Here is a 27556-nt window from a genome sequence, read left to right as displayed (position 1 = left end):
AAGTGTTAGAACATTAGTTTTAATAATTTTTAGTGTGATAACTACAAAGTTCCATTTTGCAAATGGCAACACTTTGCTAACGTGCTGGAAAACAAACGATTTGTTGGTTTTGTTGTCGCAGGCTCACAAGCATGTGTGTTTGCTTGCAGCGCTAAAAATTTATTCAAATAAAATTTAAATTTTTTATTTTGTTAAATAACGTATTAAAAATGCAAAGCGATGATGTAAGTATTTCTACAATGTATTTTGTTTTTATCACTGTTGCCTGAATAGAACGCTTTTCTCTGGTAGAAATGAAATACATTCGGATCCCGACTTACGCGAGGGATGCGTTCCAAGACTCCTCGCGTAAGTCGAAATTTCGCGTTGCGGAAAAGTGTTGCGTATATGACTTTTTTTATTAACATACCCAATCATTTTAGACATTCAAGACCTTTTAAACTGTTTTTGACCATTTGTTAACTAGATATTACCGTTTCCTACATAAACAGAAGAATTTTTACCGTATTTTTAAAAAAGTTGTATTATTCAATATAAAATACTGTTACGTTGCACAAAATCAATGAGAGAGATACATAAAAATAAAACAGTACGGTACATACAGTATGTAGTGGTAATAAAGCACTGCACTGTAATAGTACTGTACAGTAGATACACTGTTACATTTGTAACTTAAAAATTGAAGATGATTTATCCTGCGCAGTCTGATCGTCATTCTAATATATTTTTAAATACAGTAGCTTCGGATTTACTTTTATAACATTTACATCTATGGTCCTGGGACCCCCTGGACTTATACGGATTGCCTTCTCTTGACTTTTAATTATACGTATGAAAGATTCGCCATACCTAATTGTTGTGCTACCTTCGACCCACTTTCTAGTTCAAGCTTGTCAAGAATCTTTACCTTTTCTTAAATTGTCGCAAACTTTCACTTTTTGTTTCCATCTTCAAACTGCAGATGAAACAGCGTGCATGAGTGATACAATATTTCATCACCTTTAATATTTAGAATAAATAAATGAAAAATGAGGAGTGGTGATACATACACACTAACAATTCTATGTTTATAGTGTGTTGTGGGAACTTGCGCAGTCAGTGATGCTGAAAGGATGAAAGTACATTCACGAATTAATGCTTCGTAGTCAATAATAAAGCCGAAACTTAGCATCACGATTCCTATCCAAATATTTTCGTGTTGAGAGCGAGAAATTCGCTTTTGCTCTAAAATTCGTTGCTCCTGGAAAAACTCATGTTATAGCCATTTCGCGTAAGTCGGATCGCGTTGTAGCGGGAGTCGACTGTACATTTTCACATTAACCCCAGTAAATAGATTTACATAAATGTTTAAAATTCTTTGGGTAAAGTAAGTTTATCTTCAATCCTTTGATGTTTTTTTATTTTTTACTAATGACTTTTAACTTCAGGGATGAAAATCTTCCGCGATATTCCGCTTTTTGTATTTTTTTCATTTCCCGGATGCAGAGCATTTTCCAGCGATCGATCGCGATCGCGTTCTTCCCGTCAAGATTTTTGTTGACTCACGTGTTCTTTCTAAGGTAGAAAGAAGGAAGGAGCTCCGTTTTGTGAGTGGGGAGTTAAAAAGACTCGAGAATGACATAGTAAGCGTCGGCGTTTATGCATTTCGAAATCCGATTGCATCCGCTTCCATAACACTCGCTCAATTTTGTCTACTGTGCCATCCTATCACTTAAGCCTTTATAACTTTTTGTGGACTATTATTTTCAACCCTTCTTGTATGTATTTTGTTTTTTGCTGAAGACTTGTACGCTCATTGTTTTGCCACGCCCATTTCACAGTCACTTTCTAGCGATCGCGCAAATACCCCCTCACCTCCCTTCTGCTCCGACCTTCCCATCAGGATTCTTGCTGAGGCATACATTCTTTCTTCAGTAGAAAGAAGCAAGGAACTTTTTGCTGTGTTTATGAAGAGGGTGAAATAGGAATGGAGGGAGAAATGCTGGAGAGTGATGGTGGGTGCAATCGTTAGATGTAGCTTTTGAAATCCGCTTCCGTTACACTCTCCCATTTTTATCTGCTATGCCATTCTACTGTTTAGACATTAATACCTTTTTGTTGACTAATATTTTCAACCCTTCTTATACTTTATTTATTTTTTATGAAGACTGCCACGCCCATTCAAATATGTTTATTCTATTCCATCCAAGTTAATTTAATCCAACATCGTTCTTCAAATCTAGTTTTAATGCTTATCAGGCTTACCAAAGATCTTACTACATTCAAATTTATTTTAATTATAATGTGCTATTTTATTATAACAGACATGTAAATATAGCAAATTAAAGATGCTTATCTTCTCAAATCATGACATAGTGTTTAAAACTCTTTTATCAATTTAAAAATAATCATTTTTATGCTAGTGCTTAAAATGACCATCAAAGCTCAAAAAGTTTTAGATTGGGTTTAGTTTTTTAATGATTTTTATAGAATATACCCAGCTGTTCCACAAAAAGTTTAGCTACACTGATAATGTCATTTTGTAATCATGGTGTCCAATGACTCAGCTTGTATTAAGTGTTTAATTATATGGAAGTTTTATAGCATTATATGTCACATTATAAAGTTTTAATTTCACCTGATTTGTGGGCTACGGGAAAATGAAAGTGGTAAATGGAATTGAAATATCTGTTAAAATCTTAAATAAATGCAAGCTTATTTTATTATTCATTTGTTAGCATTTCTACTAGTAAAAAAAAGAACAAAAAACATTTATCTATTAATATTTGAAAGACAGTATAGTATTGATATAATTTCAGTTAATGTAAAAAATATATATATATTCAAATATTAAGTCTCGCAATTTTTCCTCTTTTTTGACTTCGGTCTGTTTTCATCCCTGTAACTTAAATGTCGGTCATGGTTTAGTGTTAATTCGAGTTGATTCCATAACTAAACTGTAATGAATCATGGCTCCACTTAATACGCTTACAGTAAATAAGAATTATGTAGGGCCATGAATTAATGAAACACAGCCGAGTAGATTTTCAATTTGGATAATAAAATGAATTGAATAAATTTGAATGGGTTTTCAATGTAAAAATGAAATGAACAAATAAGGAGCAAATGAAAAACCTAAAAATAACAGATTACTTACAATACATGAACTTGAGCAAGCTAGCTGAAAAATCATGCTAAACTACAGGCTGATAACACAACCTGAAAATCTGGAAATTCTCTGAGAAATTTTAATTTCTTGAAAAAATCACGGCATTATAAATTTCTCAAAATATTAGGAAAAATTATATTTTTCAATCACCAAGCTGCCAAACCTCTTAAAAGTTTTCCTGCCTAAAATTTCTTTTTATTTGGACACGGTTTTTTTTTTATTATTATTATTGTATATATTTATTTATTTTTTTTATTTTTATTTTTTTTTTTTTTATTGTTTGACCAAACATAATTTACTGAACATTCTAAAATTATTTTTAAGAACTGCTACAAACCAACAAAGCCTTTAGATACAACCGGACCAAAAACCATAAAAATTTCCACTAACGTTCTGACGGTTATGTCTGTAATTATTAATACTATTTTAATCTTTTGTTTCATACAGCTGATGATCTCAATATTTTTGCATCTATGTTTTATTTATTTATTTATTTATTTCTTCTTTTCATTTTTGTATATTGTTTAAGCTTTGCTAAAAAGGCTTGTGATTAATTTTTTTTTTTTATTTTCATTAAAACATTAATTCAGAAAGGTTTTATTTGAAATTCTGGGATCATTTTGAGTACAGGTCATTCCCTGTCAAATCAATTTAAATCCACTTTAAATAAAAATTTTACCTCACCAATTCAGATTTTCTTGAAATTTGGTACACTGATATCTTGTGCTAATATGAATAAAATTGTAAAATTTCAAACTTTTATCTTGAATGCTTTTTTGTATACTGCCTTGTGAAGTTTTCAAAAAATCATGAAAATACTAAGAACAAACAATGTTCAAATGACTAAAAGCTGTCAAACTCGAGTTAGAGAGGTGGGACTGGTGTCATTTTGTAGCTTTTTTAATGCTCTTTTCAGAGACATCCAACATGCTATAGGTTGTTGTAAAAATGTTTTATTTTTAATGCAAGTTTTTTTTTTTTTTAAGTACCACTTTGAAAATTTTCAAAAAAAAATTCTATAAATTGATAATGCAAAGTGTAATGATGGGATGGTAATGTGATCTATGTAAAAAATTAAAAAAAAGTATTACCGACTCCTGTTTTTCATGAATACCCAATTTTAACCACATAATAATTATTTTATTGTAGTAAAATGTATTCTAGTAAATGCTTTTTGTGAAAGATATGAATGCATTATACTTTAAATTCTTTTTATAAAAGTATTAGCAAAAATTAAGGTTAGCCCCCAAAATATTTAATAAAATTATATCAATTTATACTGTCATGAAAAGTTGGTTAATTTACAATAAATATTGTTGTAGGCTAAATAGTTTGAGAAGCATATTTTTTTAAAAAGGCATTTCCCTTACATTCACTTGATCCAGTCTGCAGATCTAGCAAGCTGGTACCTGTCTGTGCTTGTGAGCAAGTTAAAACAAACACCAGTCTGCCACATGGCCACTTGTAACAGACTGGTATTTGTTATAACTTGCTGGAGCCAGACTCTCACAAGCATTCATTCAGTGACTAGAGACCTTGCTAACAAGTAGTGTTTTCAATTTTATTACTGTTTTAAGTTATCCATTCTATAGTGTAAAATAGTTGTGATACCTTACATAAAACAATTATTTTATTCAGTGTTTCTCGTGTGTTTTAATAGCTAATTTAATCTATGATTAAAACTTGTAATTAAAAGGTAAATTTTTAGACAATATGGAAACTAGTGAAAAATGCAGTACTGTGGTAAGAGTTCAGTGTTGTAATCCATTGAAAAAAACAAATCATGTTCGAGATAGAAAAAAACTGAGAAATGTCACATCTTGGATGATAGGTTCATTTCCACAAATACTTGATGGCTCCGTGATTTGTGATCAGTGTAGAAAAGACCTAAATAAGTTAAAAAATACATTGCCTATTAGTGAAAAAAAAATCTGAAAATGTATATTCTTTCGAGTCGGAGGTGAATGTTCTAGACTTTGCAACAAGTTCAGCGATTGTTCAGACACTAAATACTTCACTTCAAGAATTAGGTGAGTCCCCGATTGATAAGAAGAAAATAACTTCCAAACACTATGCTACGACTAAAGGGAAAAAATCTCTTCATCTATGAAACGTAAACTCTTTGTTGCTGCTGAAAATTCTTTAACAGATAATGATATTGAAATTGACAGTCGGTTCTTCAAACTCTGAAAACCAACTTTTTGAATTGTACAAATAGATCAAAAAAGATAATGACTCTCACATGTCTACCTGAGAAATGGAATATGAGAAAGATAATGCATGAGTTTTAATGCTCCAAGTTACTTATATATATATATATATATATATAGTTCGACAGTCAAAACAAATTTTGAAAGAATATTTCAAAATTAATGATTAAACATAGTTTAATATACTCAAGTGATTTTTCATAAAATCTTATATCACTATATTAAAGTTATTATTATTTGTGTGGTCAAAACTGGGTATTTATGAAAAACAAGAGTCAGTAATAATTTTTTTTAACATAGATCCCATTACCATCCCATCATTATACTTTGCATGGTAGTTTATCAAAGTACTATCTATTTATAGAATTTTTTTGAAATTTTAAAAGTGGTACCTTTTGAAAAAAATCAAATTTGATTTGCATTAAAAAAAAACATTTTTACAGCAACCTATTGCATGTTGGATGTCTCTGAAAAGATTATTAAAAAAGCTACAAAATCACACCAGTCCCACCTCTCTAACTCACTTTTGACAGCTTTTATAGCAATTTGAAAATTGTTCGTTCTTAGTATTTCCACGATTTTTTTGAAAACTTAAACGCTGTACACAAAAAAACTATTCAAGGTAAAAATTTGAAATTTTGTATTTTTGTTATTCTATGTGCCCACTATATGTGTGCCAAATTTTATCAAAATCTGAGAGGGTGAGGTAAAATGGGTGCGTTGAGTTGACATGGAATGACTCGTGCAAGTGTTTAAAAGCCACAAGTTTAAGGTTGAACCAAACAAAATTGAATTAAAAGAAGTTTAGTCTCAAAGTATTTTGAATGACCTTTAAAATTTTGAATTAACCTTTTGTTTATTTTCTGATTTGAAAATCTACTAACTAATTTTCCTCTTATTTTTCAAAATAAAATCTACTGCTTGTGTTTCTTGCAAAAATGGCAGGTATGCTATATAATGTGGTCCCCAAAGCAGAATACTGCTAAATTTGCGACGTACGTCGCAGAACAGATGCCTGAGTTTCAAAACAATTCTGTTCAAGTGTGAGAGGGAAACTGACAAGTTTTCTGCAGAAATTCTGCAAATTTCAGTCAAGTTTCTGCAAATTTCAATGAAATTTCTGCAGAAACTGCGGTGCAGAAAATCTGCAGAAACCATGGTGCAGAAAATCTGCAGAAACCACGGTGCAGAAAATCTGCAGAAACCATGGTGCAGAAAATCTGCAGAAACCATGGTGCAGAAAATCTGCAGAAACAGCGGTGCCAAAAATCTGCAGAAACAGCGGTGCCGAAAATCTGCAAAAACTGCAGTGCCGAAAAATCTGCAGAAACTACGGTGCAGAAAATCTGTAGAAACAGCAGATTTTCTACAAATATCTTCCAACTCAAGATAGAATTTTGCAAAAATTGTGCAAATTTCTTAAAACTAGAAAAAAATCTAAAATTCTCGCAAATTACGATAATTTGGCGGAAAGCTCACCATGTTGAATTCAATAAGTACTTTGTACGACTTTCTCAATCGATCATCATCCACTGCAATTTCCACCATGCACGTATAATTCGGAAACATGCCAACACTGAAACACGTCCATCGCCGGAAATTGCGTGTCTTGTTTGAGATTTCAATCCCTTTGCATCCAGAAAATATTTCAATTATTTAGAAAGTTTTGAAGTGTTTTATTATATGCAACCCAAACTCGACTCATTTTATTTATTATTTCAGTAATTTCTTTATTTAGTAACATTATTTTAATTGCTCCTTCATGCCATGTAAAATTAACCAAAAAAAATGTGGTTTACCACCTAGGTTCGGATTTTTATAAAATTTTGTATCTTTGCTCCTTCTGTGCATTTTAGAAAGCATATTAACTATTTTCGGAGAATCTCAGTCGATTTAGGTTTGACACCTTTTTAAAGGTTTTTTTTTTTTTTCTTAATTTTATAGTTTTCATGATCGACTAATTTTCCAAATTCAGTGCTCTTTAGTTAGTCATTTGGTTGAAAGCTGTGATGTTTCCGGAAATATCTCATTTCCACAGAAATAAATAGCAACAGTCCAGTTTTAAAAAAAAACTCCTATGTGAAACAATTTTTATTTTTGACACCCAATTTGTAGAAAATGTCACGTTTTTTCACGTACAATGCTTGAAGTACTGTCCAACCACGGATTGTATGGGATTTTCAAACGCCCAGATAAGACGAATCTTTCTCAATGAGGGGGAAAAGTAAAAATTTGATGTCGGTATTCCGCTCATTTGAATGAGACTCTGCTTCTGTAAAAGCTGGCATTGCTAAAAAATAATAGATTCGTCCATTTCGGCTGTAAAACGGATGTTTGTCTTTCCATACAATCCGTGGTCAGACAGTACTGGCAGAACAATTTTGGTCAAATGATTTCACGTTGCAGAACATCGTAAAGTATTCTGCTTTGGGGAATGTGGTTCTATCTTATAGACATGCATGATAGCCATAATTGTAACATCAGGGAATGTTTCGAAGCTAAATCGGGGAATTATCAGGGAACTTTTTTTTCCTGAATTTTGCTACCACCATGAACAAAAATTTGCTATCAGGAAACAGCTCCGATCATTTGATGTACATACAAGCTGTGTTTAAGCGCATGTAAAATTACAGCTTAGTTCTTATGATTCCAGGGATGCAGCCAGAGGTTTGTGGGTTAACTCCTCCTCCCCACTGTTGTGCCTTGCTGAAAATCCTAATGCTATAATGTATGTAGTACATGTGCAGCCCAGAACAGTGTAAGGGATAAAAATTTTAGATGTCAAGATAATGCCTAAGGTTAAATTTCTATGCTTCAAAATGAACAAGTTAGTTTCTAGTGCTAAGGAATCTAGTTAAACATATGGTTTCAAAAATTCTTTATGGACCAAAAATGCATACCTATTTCCATTAGCGTGCTAGAAAAAAATATATACAAAAGAAAATGATTTCTTACCGAGGAAAAAAGTGATTGTAATTAACTTTTACAAATTCATTTTTTGAGCCGTTCTGAATCTCACAAATAATGAGTTGAAAAAAAAAGAGCTTTGATGCAATCCAAAACTTTGGGTGTCAAGTTTGTTTCCTAGATTTGTAAATGTAGGGGCTTCAAATCAACTTTTTTCTTCACAGAATACCATTAATAACCACTAATTTCTAACACTAGTCCGTTATGACCCGGGCTCATGAAATATGGGTGCCATTGGCAACCAATATATATTTTAACTGGCAATAATATATTTAAAAAATGTTTCGGCAAAAAATTCATTCTTTTACGCATAAGCCTAGATTTTTAAGCATTTTGATATCAGATTGCATCTGCTTCTATAAAGAAGGCTCATATTTGTTTACTGTAAATTGAAAGTAAAGCTGTAGGTAATATACACTGTAGGTTAGTACCGGCAATTTATGAGTTAAGCATACAATTGCTTTGCAGACTCACTGGAGTGCTAAATTAATTTTCGCTACCAGTTTGAAGGTATCCTTAGCTTTAATGAGAGAACATCTGCCTCCCATTTGGTTATGATTATTTCAGACCGATGAGCCTATAACAAGGGCAAAACTGCAGTATGTTTTGCATAAAATGAGAAGTCTTTTAATTTAATTTTTTTCCCTTTTTTAGATCATATGGGGTATCATCAATAACACGTTTTGTTCTCATAAAATAAAGTGAGTAAAAATATTCTCTTTGTTTCCTGTAAATTTTTTATTTTGTTCGATTGATATACTGTTTGACTTAGTAGCTAATTTAAGCTAACTCCAACTCAACAATGTTGAATTTTCTTTCAGCACAAAAACTCAACAGTTTTGCCGTAATGAATACAATTTAACTGGTCTCTGTAACCGAAGTTCTTGCCCACTAGCAAACAGTAACTATGCCACTATTAGAGAAGAAAAGGGTAAGGTTTTGATTTGTTTAAAAATGTTTTCTAAGTTATTTGCTTAGGGGTTAAAGTTGAGAGAACATAAAATTTTTATCTGAAGAACATGGGAGCAGTCTGGGCCACATCAAGCACCTGATAATAATGAATCTTGTAGAAAACCAGTGAAAATCAACAAATAAGATTAGTAGGCATGTTTTTTCAACTGTATGCAAATGATCATTGACAATAAAATTTTAAACAACTAAAAGGTCAAGGGTCACTTATCACATGGCTACCTAGTTTGAAAAAATTGCAACTTAAACAAATGTTTTTGATCTCCATCTTTTTTTTTAACCTTTAGTTCCGAAGGAAATAATTCCTGGGATCAACTGCAATAATGCACTAAACCCAATAGTGCAGAAGACAATTTATTGCTTTGGAAGTGAGCCTGAGGATAAACTGCTTTCCTGTAAAAGGGGGAGAGGACCTTATGTAATTTACAGCTTTACAGACGAAGCGGTGGTTACAAACCTCTAATTTACGAACTTTTACAAACTATTCTTTTGTTTCAATAAATCTTCCATTTAAAGACTGCTATTTTTTTTATTCTCTTTCCATAAACTGGAGAGGTAGGACATCTCTTTTATGAACTCGACACAAAGTCGAAGTTTTAAAAAATCCAGCACAAGGGACAGAAAATCTGAGAAAGAGGATAATCTCTTTCATTTAAATGTTAATTTCATCTTCCCCCATCTTTGTCTTTATTATTTAAAAAATAAAGTAGTTTGAAAGTGGTCTGCAGACATACAGTAAACTTTCAATTATCTGCAGAATAGGGTAGCAGGGTGACCGCAGATAATCCGAATAATATGTAAAAAACTATACTACTGTATACAATAGCTAAAAAATAGGAATAACACTCAGACATACATTTAAATTATAGCTAAAAACATTGCTACCTTGCTTTTACTAACATTGACTGTAAAAAATACACCTATAATATAAAAGCTAAAAACAAACAATAATACAATCATAAGTTTGAAAAAACATTTAATGACCTTTAAAAACATAATAAATAAAATGAAACATTGTGAAAAGATCTGCAGATAACCCAACCGCCGATAATCGGCAGTTTACTGTGATTAGACCCTTTTTTATTTGTCACCGAACAAAAAAGAAATCTTATCAGTATTTACAATAGTTGCCGTGGAAACATGCTTACCACACATTGTACATAGTTTTTGATGTGTTTTGATTTTACAATCACTCTCATTTTAACAAACTATTTTCATGGTCCTAGGATATTCGTAAAATAAAATGTCAGTCGTATGGTATGTACAACATGCTTCAAATTAACTAAACCTAATAAGAATTTTGTAATGTACTCAAATTAAAATTGGTGGTTTTCAGGGTTTGCCGATATATACCAGTCAATATGTATCATAATATATATCACGATATATATCCGATATTTATTTTGAAGATATCATGATATTTTCGATATTTATTTTTTCAACTACGGTATTTTCAATAAAAAAATTAACTTAATCTTAGTAATATTGTTCATTTATTATTAAAAATAAACAAAATGTTATGAACTATATTTTTATGATGTATTAATACAGCAAAGTAATCTATTTTTTTTAATATTAATTTTAATTATTAGTAATGTATAAATTTTAAATCATATTAAAGTTCCAATTAAACATTAAACGTTGATCAGAAAAAAAAAAAGAAAGAAAGAAAATGTCTTACGACTGTGCACCTAGTAATGCATATTTGTTATTTCTGAATCATATAGCTGTGTAAAATTAACTAACCAGAGAAAAATGAGTGAAACTGATAATACTAAATTAACTCCATTAATTTTGACAAAAATGTAAAATGAAATATCAGGGTTGCCACGCACCGGGAAAACCGGGAAAACCTGGGATTGTCAGGGAAAATGAAAATGTCCGAAAATCAGGGAAATGTCAGGGAAAATGAAAAATTGCATATTTCCTATCGTTATCGGTGTATGCCGTCAAAAAAAAAAACTTTCATCCTTGTTTTTTTCGCCACCATTCCCTTCCCATTCATCGTTTTGTCATTCCCCTCTTTCTTCTTCCCCCTGCAGTTCTTTTTTGTTGGCATAAAATATTATTTTATTTTATTTTTTTCTCGGTCCACAGCCGATAATTTAAAGAAAATAATTTAAAGTTAAATGTACCTACTTTAAGCCCAGTCTGGTAAAAGTAGAACTTGTCAACTAGTTGGTGCTAACACTTCAATCGACGATTCCCCCACGCCATAATTAATGGCGACTGTTTACTGAAACCATCGAAGATTGCATGTCTCGATGTGTCGATTCAGAAAAAGTTGAGTTGTCACCTAATTGATTCGAATTAATTCCACTTGTTGACCGCACGTGCTATGGAGAGGAGTACGAATATTCGCGGCAGTGGAATAAACAAATGAGTGATGGTTGAAGTAGAAGTTAGTGTGGTGACGTCATCGAGGCATGGAATCCAGGGTTCGTACAGGTCATGGAAATCCTGGAAAGTCATGGAAAAAAATTTAACACATTTCAGACCTGGAAAAGTCATGGAAAATTAATATTTTTGTTAAAGGTCATGGAAATTTATTTAAAGTCATGGAAAAATGTCCTGGGCAGAGAAAGAAACAGTAGCTAAAAAAAACATTTGAAATCTTGAATGAGATAACAGTGTTGCATATTAAAACTGGAAAAATTAACTATCCTAAAAGTAAATCTAAATTTTTAAATCCCATTGCACCCACTTCTGTAGCAGCAGCCGCCTGCCTTCTTTTGCAATGAGATTTTACTGCTTCAACATCACTAAATTTGAATTTACCATTATTTATTTTCATCACTTTTTTACTTTCTTCTATATCTAATATATAGAAGAAAGTATTGGATTCGTGCAAATTTTCGAATTACGAATTTTGACGGATTCGAACGTTTTGAGGTGTGCTGAGTCCATTTCGACTATTTTTGGAAAATGTCTGTCTGTCTGTGTGTGTGTGTATGTGTGTGTGTATGTATGTGTGTCACGTCTGTGTGTGACCAGTTTTTTGTGGCCGCTCTACAACAAAAACTACCGCATGAAATCGAACGCAATTTAGTACACATATGTGCCCCTATGTGAACTTGTGCCCATTAGTTTTTGGCGCGAATTCCTCCAAGGGGGGTGGAGCAATGGGACGTTTTTCGAGTTACGCGTGCTTGCTATTCCTCAGGAAGTAACTGGCGGAATCAAACAAAATTTGGTCCATATGTTGGTATTAACAGGAACAGGTGCTGATTCAATTTTGGTGTCAATAACTCAAACGGGGGTTGAGCTATAGAACGTTTTTTGTCGTCAATTATGACTGCTGTATCTCAAGAAATAATGAACAGAATGAAAGAAAAATTTATCGGCAAGTAGTCCTTAGTGGGTATAAGAGCTGATTTTATTTTGGTGTCAACAGCTAAAAAGGGGGTAGCGCAATCGCCCGTTCTTTTTTTCCATTGTGAGTGCCCTATCTCAAGAAGTAATGCTACGTTCTGGTTGAAATTTGGAACATATGTGAATCCATATGTAAACAGGCTTTGGTTCACTTTTGACGCCAATCGCTCCAAGAGGTGTTGATTTTTTTTTTTTTGCGAATAAAAATAGCTTTATTAATGCAACAATAAGAAAGATAAATCGTAATAGATTGTCGTCTGCGTATTTCTCGTGATTTTAATTGTATGGAAATGATCGGAAATATTATCTCAATGATTTAAAATTTTTAACTGTTGCCATCTTATGTTTGCTAACAAATAAAATATTTGTAATTAATTCAAGCAAGGCTTTAAAAATAACTTTCAATTTTCGCTCTTTGCTTTGCTTTTGCAATAATTCAGACATTGGGATGGTCGTCAAGTTTTTGCATGTGTCATTTTGTTTTTGTTGGGAATATTGCTTCCTCGTCAAGCATGGGGAGGGATCAGAAAAAAAAAAAAAAAAAAGAAAAATATAGAAGAAAGTTTCGTGATGGCCACAACATACTAGTTTATTTTATATTATGTGGTAGCAGACTTGCACATTCTTAATTTTTTACGCCCACTCAAAAAATCTCAATTTTATTGCATCTGAATTCGTTTCAACTACTTCTAAAAACTTGATTATCAAATTTATCAGAGTTTATCTTAGTTTGCTGAATGTTTTAGAAACTAATTAATCAGGTAATAGATACAGAAATAGGAGAATCCTAGTATTTTAAAACAGTAGTACCCAACATATGGCGGGCGAAACTGTGGCCCTCTGCTATGTTCAATGTCAGGAATCGAACATTTTTCTGAATTTTAGAAAAACCTTTTCATTTTTATGCATTTGAAAATATAGTCGTAAGAAAAAAAATACATTTAAGTCCGAAGATTTATTCACTACTGAACGGTGTTTCATTATTATCTGGTTTAGAAAAATGAGTTTACTGTAGACTGTGGCTTTGCTTTTAAGAACCAAAACACTGTCAAGTTAAATAGATTAATAGATGCACTGTTGACACCAAAAGGCAATGTTTTGTTGAAGCATATTTGTTGAAACTAGTAATGACTCATTTACGTTTTGTGTCCCATTCTCTATCATTTTGTTCCATTTATTAAATATTTATTAGACATTCCATCAGTATATTGCATTTGCTGTATCTTTACTTTACTTAAATTTATATAATGAAGAAAAGTAAAAATAGCTTAGCTTTTGCTGTGTACACTGATATTTTTTAAATTACAAGTAAGTGCTTTGATAAGGTAGAAGCATTGACATAGAAGTTCTGAATGCCCATTTCCAAAAATTAGCGAGTTTGATAGTAAATAGTTCTATCCTCCTCATTTAACAGGGTCATGAAAGTTTTTGTGAAGTCATGAAAAAGTCTTGGAAAAGTCATGGAAATTTTTCATCCAAATAGAGTATGAACCCTGGGAATCTCATTGGCTGATGAAACATATATATTGTGGCGAGTGGCAGAAGGCACTCTATCTTCTCTCAACGATCCCCAGTTGTTGTTTTGATCGTGAAGCCTAGTCCGGCTCACGTGTGGGGGGGGGTTTTCCCCGCGATGCTAGCGGGGGTTTTTTGTGGTATGTGAAACTAAATCTTCCAAGTCCTGGAATTAGTATGAGTCCAGGTGAAGAAACACTTGTGTTGTGTCCGGCCAATTAATATTGCCGGGGAAGTGAGTTCCTATGTGTCTACCTGAGATGTTCACCGATCTACGAACTGTCTAATGTTGCCTTTCCATTACGAACATTCCTGAAGTGTGATCCGGCTACCTTTTGTGTGTCTTCAAGTTGATCCTTCGGACTGGCCAGCGACTACATCGACATATTGGTGACATTTTTCTTTTATTTGCTGGAACCACTTTTGTTATGATATTTTGGGGGTGTTATTTAATGGGGATGTTATAAAAATTCTAGTCATATTTAATAAATGTATTTTTCTGAAACATGTTTTTACTTTCTTCTATATCTAATATATAGAAGAAAGTATTGGATTCGTGCAAATTTTCGAATTTCGAAGGATTCGAACGTTTTGAGGTGTGCTGAGTCCATTTCGACCATTTTTGGAAAATGTCTGTCTGTGTGTGTGTGTGTGTGTATGTATGTATGTGTGTGTGTGTGTATGTGTGTCACGTCTGTGTGTGACCAGTTTTTTGTGGCCGCTCTACAACAAAAACTACCGCATGAAATCGAACGAAATTTAGTACACATATGTGCCCCTATGTGAACTTGTGCCCATTAGTTTTTGGCGCGAATTCCTCCAAGGGGGGTGGAGCAATGGGACGTTTTTCGAGTTACGCGTGCTTGCTATTCCTCAGGAAGTTACTGGCGGAATCAAACAAAATTTGGTCCATATGTTCGTATTAACAGGAGCAGGTGCTGATTCAATTTTGGTGTCAATAACTCAAACGGGTGTTGAGCTATAGAACGTTTTTTGTCGTCAATTGTGACTGCTGTATCTCAAGAAATAATCAACGGAATGAAAGAAAAATTTATCGGCAAGTAGCCCTTAGTGGGTATAAGAACTGATTTTATTTTTGTGTCAACAGCTAAAAAGGGGGTAGCGCAATCACCCGTTCTTTTTTTTCCATTTTGAGTGCCCTATCTCAAGAAGTAATGCTACGTTCTGGTTGAAATTTGGAATATATGTGAATCCATATGTAAACAGGCTTTGGTTCTATTTTGACGCCAATCGCTCCAAGAGGTGTTGATTTTTTTTTTTTTTTTGCGAATAAAAATATTTTTATTAATGCAACAATAAGAAAGATAAATCGTAATAGATTGTCGTCTGCGTATTTCTCGTGATTTTAATTGTATGGAAATGGTAGGAAATATTATCTCAATGATTTAAAATTTTTAACTGTTGCCATCTTATGTTTGTTAACAAATAAAATATTTGTAATTAATTCAAGCAAGGCTTTTAAAATAACTTTCAATTTTCGCTCTTTGCTTTGCTTTTGCAATAATTCAGACATTGGGATAGTCGTCGTCAAGTTTTTGCATGTGTCATTTTGTTTTTGTTTGGAATATTGCTTCCTTGTCAAGCATGGGGAGAGATCAGAAAAAAGAAAAATATAGAAGAAAGTTTCGTGATGGCCACAACATACTAGTTTTTGCTTGTCTCCAACTTGACATTACACGGCCAGTTAATGTTGGCTTAGTTTAAATATCTTAACTTTTGGATTTTAAACTTAACTTTAATTATGCCAACATTTTTATCAACTCTCTGCCATTGGCGCGTGCGCCATAGCAGTCGGCGGCGGACATGCGCAGAAGGCTTTTCTTCCTCGTTTGAGCGGGCTCTGTTTAAACGCTGCTTGTTTACTTCAGCAGTTCTGAAGTTGTTATGATACACAGCACATTGTTTTGTCTGCGAGTGCGACTGAAGTTTTTAATGAGCTGCAATAATCTTTTCATATTTCATATTATTTCTTTAAATAGGAAATCGTATTATTCTAAACAATTTTGTTCTTTAAATTTAGTTCATTAGACAATTTTAAACTTAGAAAGTTTCTTTTTTACAGAAGTATCGCTAATCTTTTAGTACAGTAAAACCTGTAAAGTTGACTACCCTTGTAAGTTGACCACCTGTCTATGTTGACCGCTTTTGTCAGGAACGGAATTTACCCTATCTTATGTAATGAAGGAAAACCTCTGTAACTTGACCACCTCTCTATCTTGATCACCTGTCTACATTGACCACTAATGTACACCAAATTTGGTTTGGAGTATTGTAAAAAAAACCTTTGTAAGTTGACCACTTGGTTTATTTTTTAAAACGTAATCAAGCAAATTATTTTACTTTATTTATATTTATTTTTTTACAGCTTTCTATGAATAATTTTAATGCTTTGATGCGGGATTGCCAACTGCTCCGCAAAAATAGCTTAACTCCGCAGCTCCGCAAAAAAGTTATCTTGCTCCGCATTTCGTGGTCGAACGTTTTCAAGCATGACATAGTGTTTAAAGCTGTTTTTCTTTTGTTCTATATTTGAGATAGCTTTTTGTACTCTGTTCAATGAAAACAGGCGTCAGTAGAAAAGTACTAAGTCTTTTCTTCCACTTGCAATATTTTGTGGAAATACTGGAATTGTGCTTAAGAGTAAAGTTATTTATTTCTGGTGCAAGGGATTAAGAGATAGAACATTTTCATTTTCAACTGCCTTATTGAACTAGGGGAGTCCAGCTTGTCGCTCTTTGTGTTATAAGTTTTACATAAAATGGCTTCAAAAAAAGAAAGTTAGTTGAGCTTGTTCATAAAAAGTAAGAAATATTAAAATTAATTGAAAAGGGGGAAAGCAAGAAAAAATTAGATGACACATATGGAATTTTTAAAAGAACAGTGTCTAATATAGTAAAAAACAAAAATATTTGAATAACATTTTTAATTATTGTTTCAAAGTAATGTTAAACAATGAAAGTGAGTTGAACATAAAGAGTAAGTGTGAATTTGTCAAAAAATGAATGCATGATGCAAGAAATGACACAAAAAAAAAAAAAAAAAACAGTACTACCCTTTATAAGTTGACCACCTGTCTAAGTTGACCACTAAAGTACTGTACCGCAAGTGGTCAACTAACACAGGTTTCACTGTATTTTGGTAGTGATCTTTCAAGACTTCCAATGCGCTTCTTTCTTTCAAAATAAAAGTAATCCGATTTAAAAAAAAATCTGCATATCAGAGAAGTTTCTGATCATTGTTCAAAATTTAACTTTATGACAGGGTGCCCACAGGAGTGATTATGGCGCAAGTTGCACCATCAAAATTGGGGGGGGGGGGGGTAATTTATTTTACTTTATTTTTATTCTAATTATTTACTCATATTGTTTTACTTTATTATTTTCGTCTGTGTGTGTGTGTTTTATTGGGGAGCGAGCACACTTTTATTTCAAAACAATAATAATTAAAAATAAATAAATAGGTAAAAAAATAAATAAAAAAAGAGGGTTAAAAATAAAGAAAGCGCTAAGGCGTTCAGAAATATTCAGGGGGGGGGGTTGTGCCATTGAACTTGGGGGGGGGGGAAGCATCCCTGATTTATGAGCAACAAACAGGGGAAATATGTGAAGCTAAAAGATGCATGATTTTTTTACAAGCCAAAGCCTAAAAGCGCTTTGAATTCAATGGATTGGAGGGGTGGAAGGCAATTAATTGAAAAAGTTTAGGTTTCATAAGTTTTTAGTTCAGATTATTTTAGCAATTAACTCTATTTTTGTGATACAGATGTCACAATTGTTAATTTTGCAGTTCTTTCACTTGATGTAAGGCAGTGGCTCCTCGCTATTGAAAATTAGATATGCTACATTTACATTAATTGTTTATTACAGTGATTTGCTTTACTTGTGTTAGTACATTAGGGTATTTCAAAAATACACTTAAAAAAAAGGTTTCTCCTAGAAAGCAGGACACCACTCAATGCTTTTAGACTTGTGGATAGTAAAATACTGGAAGAATTTTAACTTCCTATTCCAACTGAAAGAGGGTGCTCAACCCCCTCCCTCAAACTTCATAAGTATGAGGAGGGGGTTAAAAAAAATACATTGAACTGAAAAAGCAATGTTACATACTATAATCTACACGAGTTATATGCATATTCATTGCAATAAAATAATTACTTACATAAAAAAAAAAAACAGCTGAGGAAATTAAATGTTTCTAAATTTGTGACTTTTTTTATGCAACGGGGGTAATGTTAAATTAAGAGGTCATTGAGCACCCTCTTAAAATTTGAGTAAGAAGCTAAAACTTTTACAGCACAATACTATTAGTAAGTCTAAAATAAATAAGGGGTGTCTTGGACTCGAGCTAAAAGAAAAAAAAAATTGAACCACCCTTAGTACATATTTTTGATTATTTCAGCTTGAGTAAATTAAATTTGGTAACCATTGTTTGTAAAGTTTGAAAATGAGGTAAGTTTTATCAAAATTTGAGATGTATATATTAATGTTGCAAAATGAAGGTGGAGATCGACAACCTGGAATTTTTCTCAAAACCACCTGGAAAACCTGGAAATGTCAGGGAATTTCATTCTTGAACTTCCGTGGCAACCCTGAATATTGGATATAAATAATGAGAGAAACCTTAATTCTAATTTTACGTATTGTAATAATAATGTATGAAAATAAAGATTGATTTGAGGATGCATTTACTATTTTGAAGATTTTAGTTTGTTCCGATTCAAAATACCGGATATATATCAAAATATCATGATATTTTCGAATCCTGGTGGATTTTGAATTTTTCATACTTATTCTTTCAATCACTATTAAAAAACCGCTGTTACAGGGGTGCAGATACTCACAAAAAGTGTCGGCATACCCATGAAATTCTAGATCCCCTTACCCCACTAACAAAAATCCTTCTTGCAAAAGAGACTTAAGACCAATTTACCCTCCTAAAAATGTCAGTGGCGTAGAATAGGCCTTTGAGCCTCTCACGTGCACCTGTAGCTAATATTAATTTTCATTTTAAAGTCATGCCGTCAGTGGTCATGTAAGTAATTATTATGATTCATTAAGTTTCATTAATTACAATGACTTAACTATAATTTTATCCATCATATTTTTCATTTTTGTATAATTGAAGATCTAAACAATAACTTTTATTATTGAAACTTTTCTTATAATTCTGGTTTCTGCCCTTTTTGGGTGCCTAGGCAACTGCCTAAGCCTGCCTATTGGTGGAAACAGTACTGATCACTAATCATGATCTAAAATCTTTAAGCCTGTGCAGTATTAGTTTGAATTCGACTGTGGCAGATTCCTACTTACTTGGGATCCATAGTTTTTTTTTTTTTTTTTGCTTTGTTTTTCCATGTACTGGTCAATAAAATTAGATTTTGGATTCTAGCATTGTTGCTGTAAAACCTCTTTTTGTATTTATTCCCAAAAGTACTGGTATGATAAATCATGATGTTTAACTGGGTTAGAAAACTTTCATGAAGTATTCATTTTTATTTGCTTATTCTTGTTTAGGTGTTTGTTTTTTGTACATAAAAACCATTGAAAGAGCTGCTTTCCCTGCGAGGCTATGGGAGAAAGTAAAGCTTTCAAAGAATTATGAAACAGCTTTGGAACAGATTGATGAAAATTTGATATATTGGCCACATTTTATTCGTCATAAATGCAAGCAAAGATTTACAAAGATTACTCAGTATATTATTCGTATGAGAAAACTGAAACTTCGAAGACAGTAAGTATTGCTCTAAAATCTTACATATGTACATAGACTTGTCAGTCTTAATTTTGGTGATTGTAAAATTGTGTACATTTTAAAATAGTACAAAACGCATATTTCAGCCAATATTTCATTTTACTGTCTAATTTGCTTAGTTTATGAAGAGTTAGAGATAAATCATGAATCATTTAAGCAATCTGTAGTGTATATAAATCTAAACTCTGAAGAATATTTAAATAAGAAAAAAAATACTTTGCACACTTTTTGACATTTACAATAGACAATGCAGTTTGAGCAAGAAAAAGAAAGATTTATAAAGTTTTGAAAGCAGAAAGTCTTTTTGTAACTCTGTGCTCCTATGACGACATTTAATGTCGAATTTTCACCTACTTCAAACTTTTTTAATGTCAATATAATAAAAGGATGTATGAATAGTAGAAGAATAAATACAAAATACATTAGGATTGGGGTAAAAACTTCAGAAATTGTCTCTGTATTTCTGGGTTTTAGTTGAAATGATTTTTTTAAAAAAGAAATTGTATTCCTTTAAATTCATTAAACCAGAAGAAATAATGTCTGCAATGAAAAACATAATGATTTTCTTAAAGCCTATGTGTCCTATTTGTATAAGTCTTTTCAATGATACATTTGCATAAATTATTACATGACCTGTAACTTTAAACAAAATATGTTAATCTTTCGATTTTTAAAGTTGTGTAATGCACAGCCATGTTTTAATCTGTTTATGTATTAATTTATGGTAATGTTGATTACAATATTTAATTTCAGGAAAGAACTAGTCCCAAAACAAAGAAAAATTGAAAGACGAGAGAGGCGTCGTGAAGAAAAAGCCTTGGTGGCTGCTCAGTTGGATACAGCTATTGAAAAAGAACTTGTTGATCGTCTGAAGAGTGGTTTGGTGAGAAATCTCTTTATGCATTTGGATACACGCATTTAAAACTGCAAATTACTGTTAAAACAAAAATATTAATTTTGTTTAGGCAAGTTTTTGCTTTAAGGGGGAAAAACCAGTTTTTTCCACCCGCGCAAAAACTAATTAAAATTAGGATTTCAACTGACAACTTACAGACACTGTTTTTCATAATTTTTTCCTTAACAAGTTAATGAGCAACATTAAATATACTTTAATGAGATTTTAATTTTGGTTAATTTGCTTTCTAGTTAAAGAAATAATGTTTAATTTGCTTTAAATGTTAAATGTTTTGAAAAAAAATTCTTTTTTAGTTTTTTTAAACATTGAAACAATATTTAAGGTAAAGCACCAGTAGTGGCCAGTGCTTCAGTAGTGGCCACTTCAAGTTTACTTATATACTTTGAAGAAATAAATGAACAATAATAATGTGTTTTTTTTTTTTTTTTGCACTTAATGTAAATATCATATTGGCATATAATATCATATTTTATTCATCAGTTATTTGAATTTTAAGTAAATAATGTAAATTTTTCGGATGGGAGAACGTCAGATGGCCACTACCGGATCAATTTTGAGCTTTGGGAAAAATTGTATAAAAATTGAACAAATTGAAATTCTTGCATTTTTAGAAAATGGGACGATGAAGGAAGAGTTGGGCTATAATACGCTCATAAAGTTTCAAGGGAGGTAATTAGTATTGTAAATCCACAGTTTAAAGATATACTTCACTGTGGCTACTACTAGTGCGCTTTAAACCTTGAAGTGGCCACTACTGGTGTTTTACCTTATAGTTTATATTTAAGACAGAAATATAATTGTTAATTCATAATGTAAAGGTGATTGATTGTCTCACACAACTAGAGATATACAAATAGCTTTTCTGACTTACTTGATTACTTTCCTCAGATATCAATTCCTTGATAAAGGAGAAGAAGGTATTCATATAGTGAGGAAAAAATGTAGTAATATTTCTCTATATTAGTCAACTATTTCTATCAAAATTAAATACCTTAAAATCTTAATGGAGTCGGGAAAGAAAGATCTAAATAATTTCACATTTTTTTAAATAAATTTTAAAGATATAATCTGTTTAAATATTAAAGGAATTGGACTTATAAAAATATTTAATACATTGCAATGACTGTTATATGGTTTTTCTCAATTTATAAATTAATACAATAATTGGTAAAATATATAGTTGAAATATTTATTTGTAGTGTATTCTTTATATCATTACTATTACTTAATTAACAGAACTCAGTGGAACTGTATTTGTGATCTGGTTTTTGTCATATTTTCCACTGATGCCACCCAAAACATGTTTTTGCCAGCAAATATAAAAGTTTTCATTTCACTTTGTTTATACAAAGCTGAGTAAAAACTTGACAAAAGTAGGTAAAAAGTCGGTAGTCTATTTTCTTTTTTGCCGCTGGTAGGAAATATTTTTATGTGCTTGAAGACAGATCTTGGTTATTGCATTTCGAATGTAAAGTCCCATACTGTCTTTGTTTGAGCATTAAGTATTCAGTTTTAAGTGATGTTAGTTTTAGGAATGCTTTGGAAGTTGTGTATTTTAAAAGTTAAGCTTGTATATATTTTAAATATGAGTGTTAGTAATTTGTGCCTTTGTTTATAGTATGGAGATATTTACAACTTCCCTCAAAAAGCTTTTGAAAATGCATTGAAGGATGAAGAAATTGAGAGCGAAATTGAGGAAGAAGAAGAGGAGGAGGTAAAAAATTTTATAATTTCTTTCAACTACTAAAATATAAAAATTTTAATGCGTTCAATCGAAAATAATTTTGCTGAAAATTAATATTTTCAATTTAATGCAAGAAAAAAAAGTCACAAGTAGTGGAGTACTTTTTATTTATGCTGGTATATTTTTTAAATTGTACTATTATTGATACATTATTCATTTGTGCAATCATGTAATTTCAATTACTTTTTTTATTTAATTGCTTTTTCAGCACATGTAGTTCTGAATGGCTGTTAATTATTTTTAAAAAGTGACACATTTGATGATCCACATTTGGATCAGTGAATAGAACTGTGCACTAGAGAACCAGGTGTTTTCAAGCAGTTCTGCTTATGAGGAGAAAGACACATGAGCAATGTGCGCAATGAGGAGAAAAAGGGTTTCTATATCTAGCCTTTTTTTTTTTTTTTTTGGTACCTGGCTTTTGCTAAATTTTTCTATTAATTTACAAAAATTGTGTCTAGGTGTGTTCCTTGTATAACACGGTTAGTTCATACCGTATAATATCAAAACCCTGTTATAGATGACTTTAGTATATTTTTATTTATTTTTTGAACTAATTAATTGTGTATATAATGTTGATTGTTGGGCCTCAGGAAAAGGACCTACGAATGTGGAATGGTCGGTTCGGGAGAAATGAGCAATGGAAACTGAATTTCAATTTAAATAACATTTCATTTAAAACATATGTATAAGTGTAAATAGGAAAAACAAACATTCAACATTTATAAAATCAAATCCCCATAAACAAATTAAATATTTCCCCCCAACATACATCAAGAAGAAATATCACATTATTCGTTTTCTCTAAATTTCAGTTCTAAAACGTCCTTAATAAAACAACCCTAAACACAATGCCACATTGTTGGTACTATCCAGGAAAAACTAATGGAAAAAAAGTTCATACCCCTGGGAGTCCACACACAAGCACTTGGCACACAAAACATGAAGGCCACATCCACCAATAGGATGACCTGTTGAGTTGAAAAAAACACGTCCACTCGTGGACGACAGACCACCCTCTGTCAATGGTCACTGCATTCCAGGCACACCCCTGCCACTGTAGAGGATTCCTCACCATATGCAGCACAGGAAATTATTTACCTGGTTTCCATGCAAAACAGGAGAACATTCAGTAGTAGAGGGCACACAGTCTATTAGAGGTCACCTCACCCTAATAGGGGACACGCAGTCTGAGAGATGCCTCACTCCACACTGAACCCGTACGGTCCGACCAGCTCGGAACCTAGGATGAGCAGCTTCGGATCCTCGGGTCCTGTTAAGCCTAATTCACAATACTTAACTCTTTTTTTCTAAATTTTAATTTAAAAAAACCGCCTTCCAAACATAGGACACTGTTTTAGAACTCTTCCTGCACTTCTAGCAGGTAAACCGAATTTTAATTTTACATTTCTTTAATAAACTTCCACGTCCCCTGCGTGGACAAATCAACCAGAGCTCACATGCTCACATCAAAACAAACCGTCTGCAGAACGGAAGCAAATCATAAGAGATCAATTGATTGATTGACTTTCTATTTAAACCATCTCAGTTACCCCCATGCAATGATGTGACGTCATCAAAATTTGCATCTGTTGCATCTCAAAGCAACTCAAAACACAGTTAATATTTTAACTGTTGCTATTTTAAATTATCTTCTTCACTGCTTTCAGCAGAAATATCCTCAACTCTTGAGGCCTGACGTCACGTCCGCCGATGGGCGAAACACGTGATTGACTTGTTGGTTGTTTAGTCACTTGGGGATTTCTATACGCTCGCCGGATATTTACCTCTTTTAAAACTGGGAAGCTATTTTTCTCGGATAGGTTTGAATTTACAGGTAAGTTTTAAACAATTTAAAATACATTCAAGCTTTTTACGAATCTCTCCAAGAACCAAAATAATGGCTTTTGCCAACATTGATCAGGTCAATATGTATTATGTTGTATTGAAACTTGTTTCATGTTATACCGAAACCCTGCTATACAAGACTGAAATAATGCAAATCAAGCAATGTGCACTGTCTTATATCAAAGCCAAGTCTTAAGATGCAAATTTTATAATCGCTGAAATTTCGGTTTGAGACATACAAACAAAATCTATGATTTAAAACCTGCAACAGCCTCACTGATCCAAAATGAGATTTGCTGTAAACAATATAACTTAAATCTTTTACATACCTCAAATTGAAACTATTATGCAAACAAGAAAACTCATATTATCAAAAAGAAAGTCTGAGCTTTTCTGTAGCAACAACAGCAAAACAAAATATGAAATAAAATAAATAATTATTCAATTTATGTTATTTCATACACGTTTCGGCTACATTTTTTTTTGTCTGATTTGGCAAATTTATTGCAAACAGAAAATTCTCAAATTTCTACAGAGAAAAATTTTCCTTACCCTCAAAAGATTGTCAAAAATTAGGTTATACTTTGTTCTCTGATTAAATATTTCTACAGAAAAAAAATACATTAAAATCAGTTAAAGTTATTCTTTGGCTAAGGCTTTTGCAATTTGGCTAATACAGTCGTAACTCCCAGCAAATTTCCATGTCCATTACATAGAAAAATTGCTTCTATATATCAAAAAAATCTCTATAAATAAAAAAAAAAAATTTCGAGATATTTGTATGATTTTTTTCCACATCAGACTGTTTGTCTCATGAAAAATGAAGGTTAGGGGAGAAAATTACATTCACTAAAGGTTACTACGAAACTCACAAGGAGTCTGGGATTGAGGGGTGTGTAGATAGATCGTTGATCTGTTCTGGAGTTCTTAAAGTCCCTCAAGTTTATTTCAAATCTTAGTTGCAACCAGTAATACAGTAAAATCATTTTCAAGTTATACCTATTGTCTGTTGATTGATATTCCTAGTCTTTTTAGCTTCAATGAAAATCATTCAAGTTAAGTAGATTGATTTTTTTACTTTACTCTCGATAACATTGCCAAAACGAAAATCCCCTAAAGTTGCAGATCAAGTTGAGTTGCCGAAGAATGAAGATGTGTGAAGGTGCAAAAATGTGTCCTTTCTGGTAAATTTAGTCCCCAAGCAGAGTTCTGGCTATTATGAAATTCGGAAAGCTGTAATAAAAGCACTAAAACTTACAGAAAACTCACTCAAAAACATGAAGTGGCATTACAGTCGGCGGAAATTAGCTTTAATTTTTAAAATTTAGGATATTTTTATGATAAACTAAGATTGTTTCTATATATATCAAATTTTTTCCGGCAATTGGCTACTTTGATATATGGAGGTTCGACTGTACTTTTAAAATTTGACTAATTTACTGGCTATGAATTCAAAATCCAAAATATTTATACACTGGTATGCAAAAATTAAGGACGAAGTCGAAAAATTAGCATATCAGCTGAACGAAGAGGCAGAGCGGACAGAAAGACCAATCAGGAGATTGGCGCTGCAAGACGAATAGGCAGCAATGCCTCAACAACTCATTGACACCCTCACTCTCAGCATGGGCAGACGCTGTGAAACCTGCCTAGCAGTCGGGGGAGATCATATCCCCTACTAAAGACCGGATGTTTCTTGCTGGACACCCATCACAGGGATGTTTCGGCCTTCAGTCGCATTGCGCTCCATGCTACTTTTTCAATAAAGCTTCTTTTTATCCCTCTGATTTCTCTTTTAGTAAGTGTTGCTTACATTACACATGTCCTTACGTATTGGGGATCTTACGGTATTAAATTTGGAAAGACGGTATTGGATTTGGAAAGCTTTTGTACAAAGTTATATTGAAAAAACAGTCTCGTCCTTAATTTTTGCACACCAGTGTACTACCAGTTTCATTTACATTTGGTTGCTCATTGTCTTCCAATTGGGCACTCACTGATGCCAACCAATAAATACATCTTTTACTTACCGAAAGGAGTGAAAGATCTACCTAATTTAAATATCGACAACTTCATTACATTGCATTAAGGATGAGACCTTGATTAAACCTTGTTTTATGACATCATATTTTAACATACAAGTTATCTTGTATCTTTATTACTTAATTTTCAGTTTCTTTTGTGAGCCTGCATTTAGCTAACTCAATAGACTTTTTTTTTGTGTTAAAATAGGAGGAAGGTGTTGGCGAACGGGTGTATGTTGCTGACGAAGATTTTGAAGAAAGTGATATCTCAGACTTAGAAGTAAGTGGTCCTTATCAAATTGTTTTATAATTTGAAATTTTACCCTTCAATGTAAATGCTTTACATTTGCGAGACATTTTGGGTTAGGGTTAACGATTTTGATTACATGTGCATACTCAAAACTAGGAACTTGAGGAAGAAGGTTCCTGTTGCGCCTAGCAGATTGACCAGTTTCATGAGATATTCACCCTCTTGTTCTTCCTCCCGAGACATTTTAGATCTTCAACCCTTTCCATTTCTTTTTATTTGATCTTAAATATATGAGAGAATCTTCCTCTCGATAGAAACCAAGAAAAATAGACCAGCAAAAAATTAGAAGAAATTGACAATGATGTATAAGTAATTATTGATGATTATTTTTGCTTCAACGTTTATAGAAATGAATTTGCACTTAAAAATAATGTAAAAAAAGTCTTGAAATGTACTATGAAGACACATATAAGTGCTTTACCAAATTTTCTCAGGGAAGAAAAATTAATCTTTTTCAAAAATAACAAAGCGATTCTATTGTATATTTCTCACTTGTAAACAAACAAAAATTTAAAGTATTTTAAATTTTGTTACATCTATGCACTACTAAAGGTAAAATTTCCTGACATGTTGATATTTTTAAGGATTTCGGAAAGAATGCGGAATCTTCGAGTTCGGACGATGAATCAAAACATAAACGTAAGCGCCTTGTCAAGAAGAAAGCATATGTACAAATTGAATACGAAAATGAAGAAAGACCCAAAGAGAAAATGTTGCAAACAGAACTACATGCAATGGATGAATAAATGTTTTATTTTTCA

The 27556-nt window shown here is 32.3% G+C and overlaps 1 protein-coding gene across 1 annotated transcript; it reads left to right on the top strand.

The window, feature by feature from the left end:
* The first annotated feature begins 84 nt into the window (after positions 1-84).
* On the top strand, positions 85-27556 carry LOC129224052 (protein MAK16 homolog). The gene is made up of 8 exons (XM_054858452.1): positions 85-224; positions 8980-9026; positions 9147-9256; positions 19716-19932; positions 20707-20836; positions 22488-22583; positions 26694-26765; positions 27380-27556. Exons 1-8 carry the CDS (start codon positions 210-212, stop codon positions 27539-27541), a joined length of 849 nt encoding a protein of 282 aa, XP_054714427.1. The 5' UTR covers positions 85-209; the 3' UTR covers positions 27542-27556.

The sequence above is a fragment of the Uloborus diversus genome, chromosome 6, assembly GCF_026930045.1.
Source record: "Uloborus diversus isolate 005 chromosome 6, Udiv.v.3.1, whole genome shotgun sequence".
Taxonomy (NCBI): domain Eukaryota; kingdom Metazoa; phylum Arthropoda; class Arachnida; order Araneae; family Uloboridae; genus Uloborus; species Uloborus diversus.
This window is presented reverse-complemented; position numbering and strand designations above follow the sequence as displayed.

What these genes read in the sequence shown, in the direction of transcription:
- LOC129224052 (XM_054858452.1), top strand. An exon ending in AAACTGAAACTTCGAAGACA is followed by an intron (nt 19,933 to 20,706) that starts GTAAGTATTGCT and finishes ATTTAATTTCAG; the next exon opens with GAAAGAACTAGTCCCAAAAC. An exon ending in ATCGTCTGAAGAGTGGTTTG is followed by an intron (nt 20,837 to 22,487) that starts GTGAGAAATCTC and finishes CTTTGTTTATAG; the next exon opens with TATGGAGATATTTACAACTT.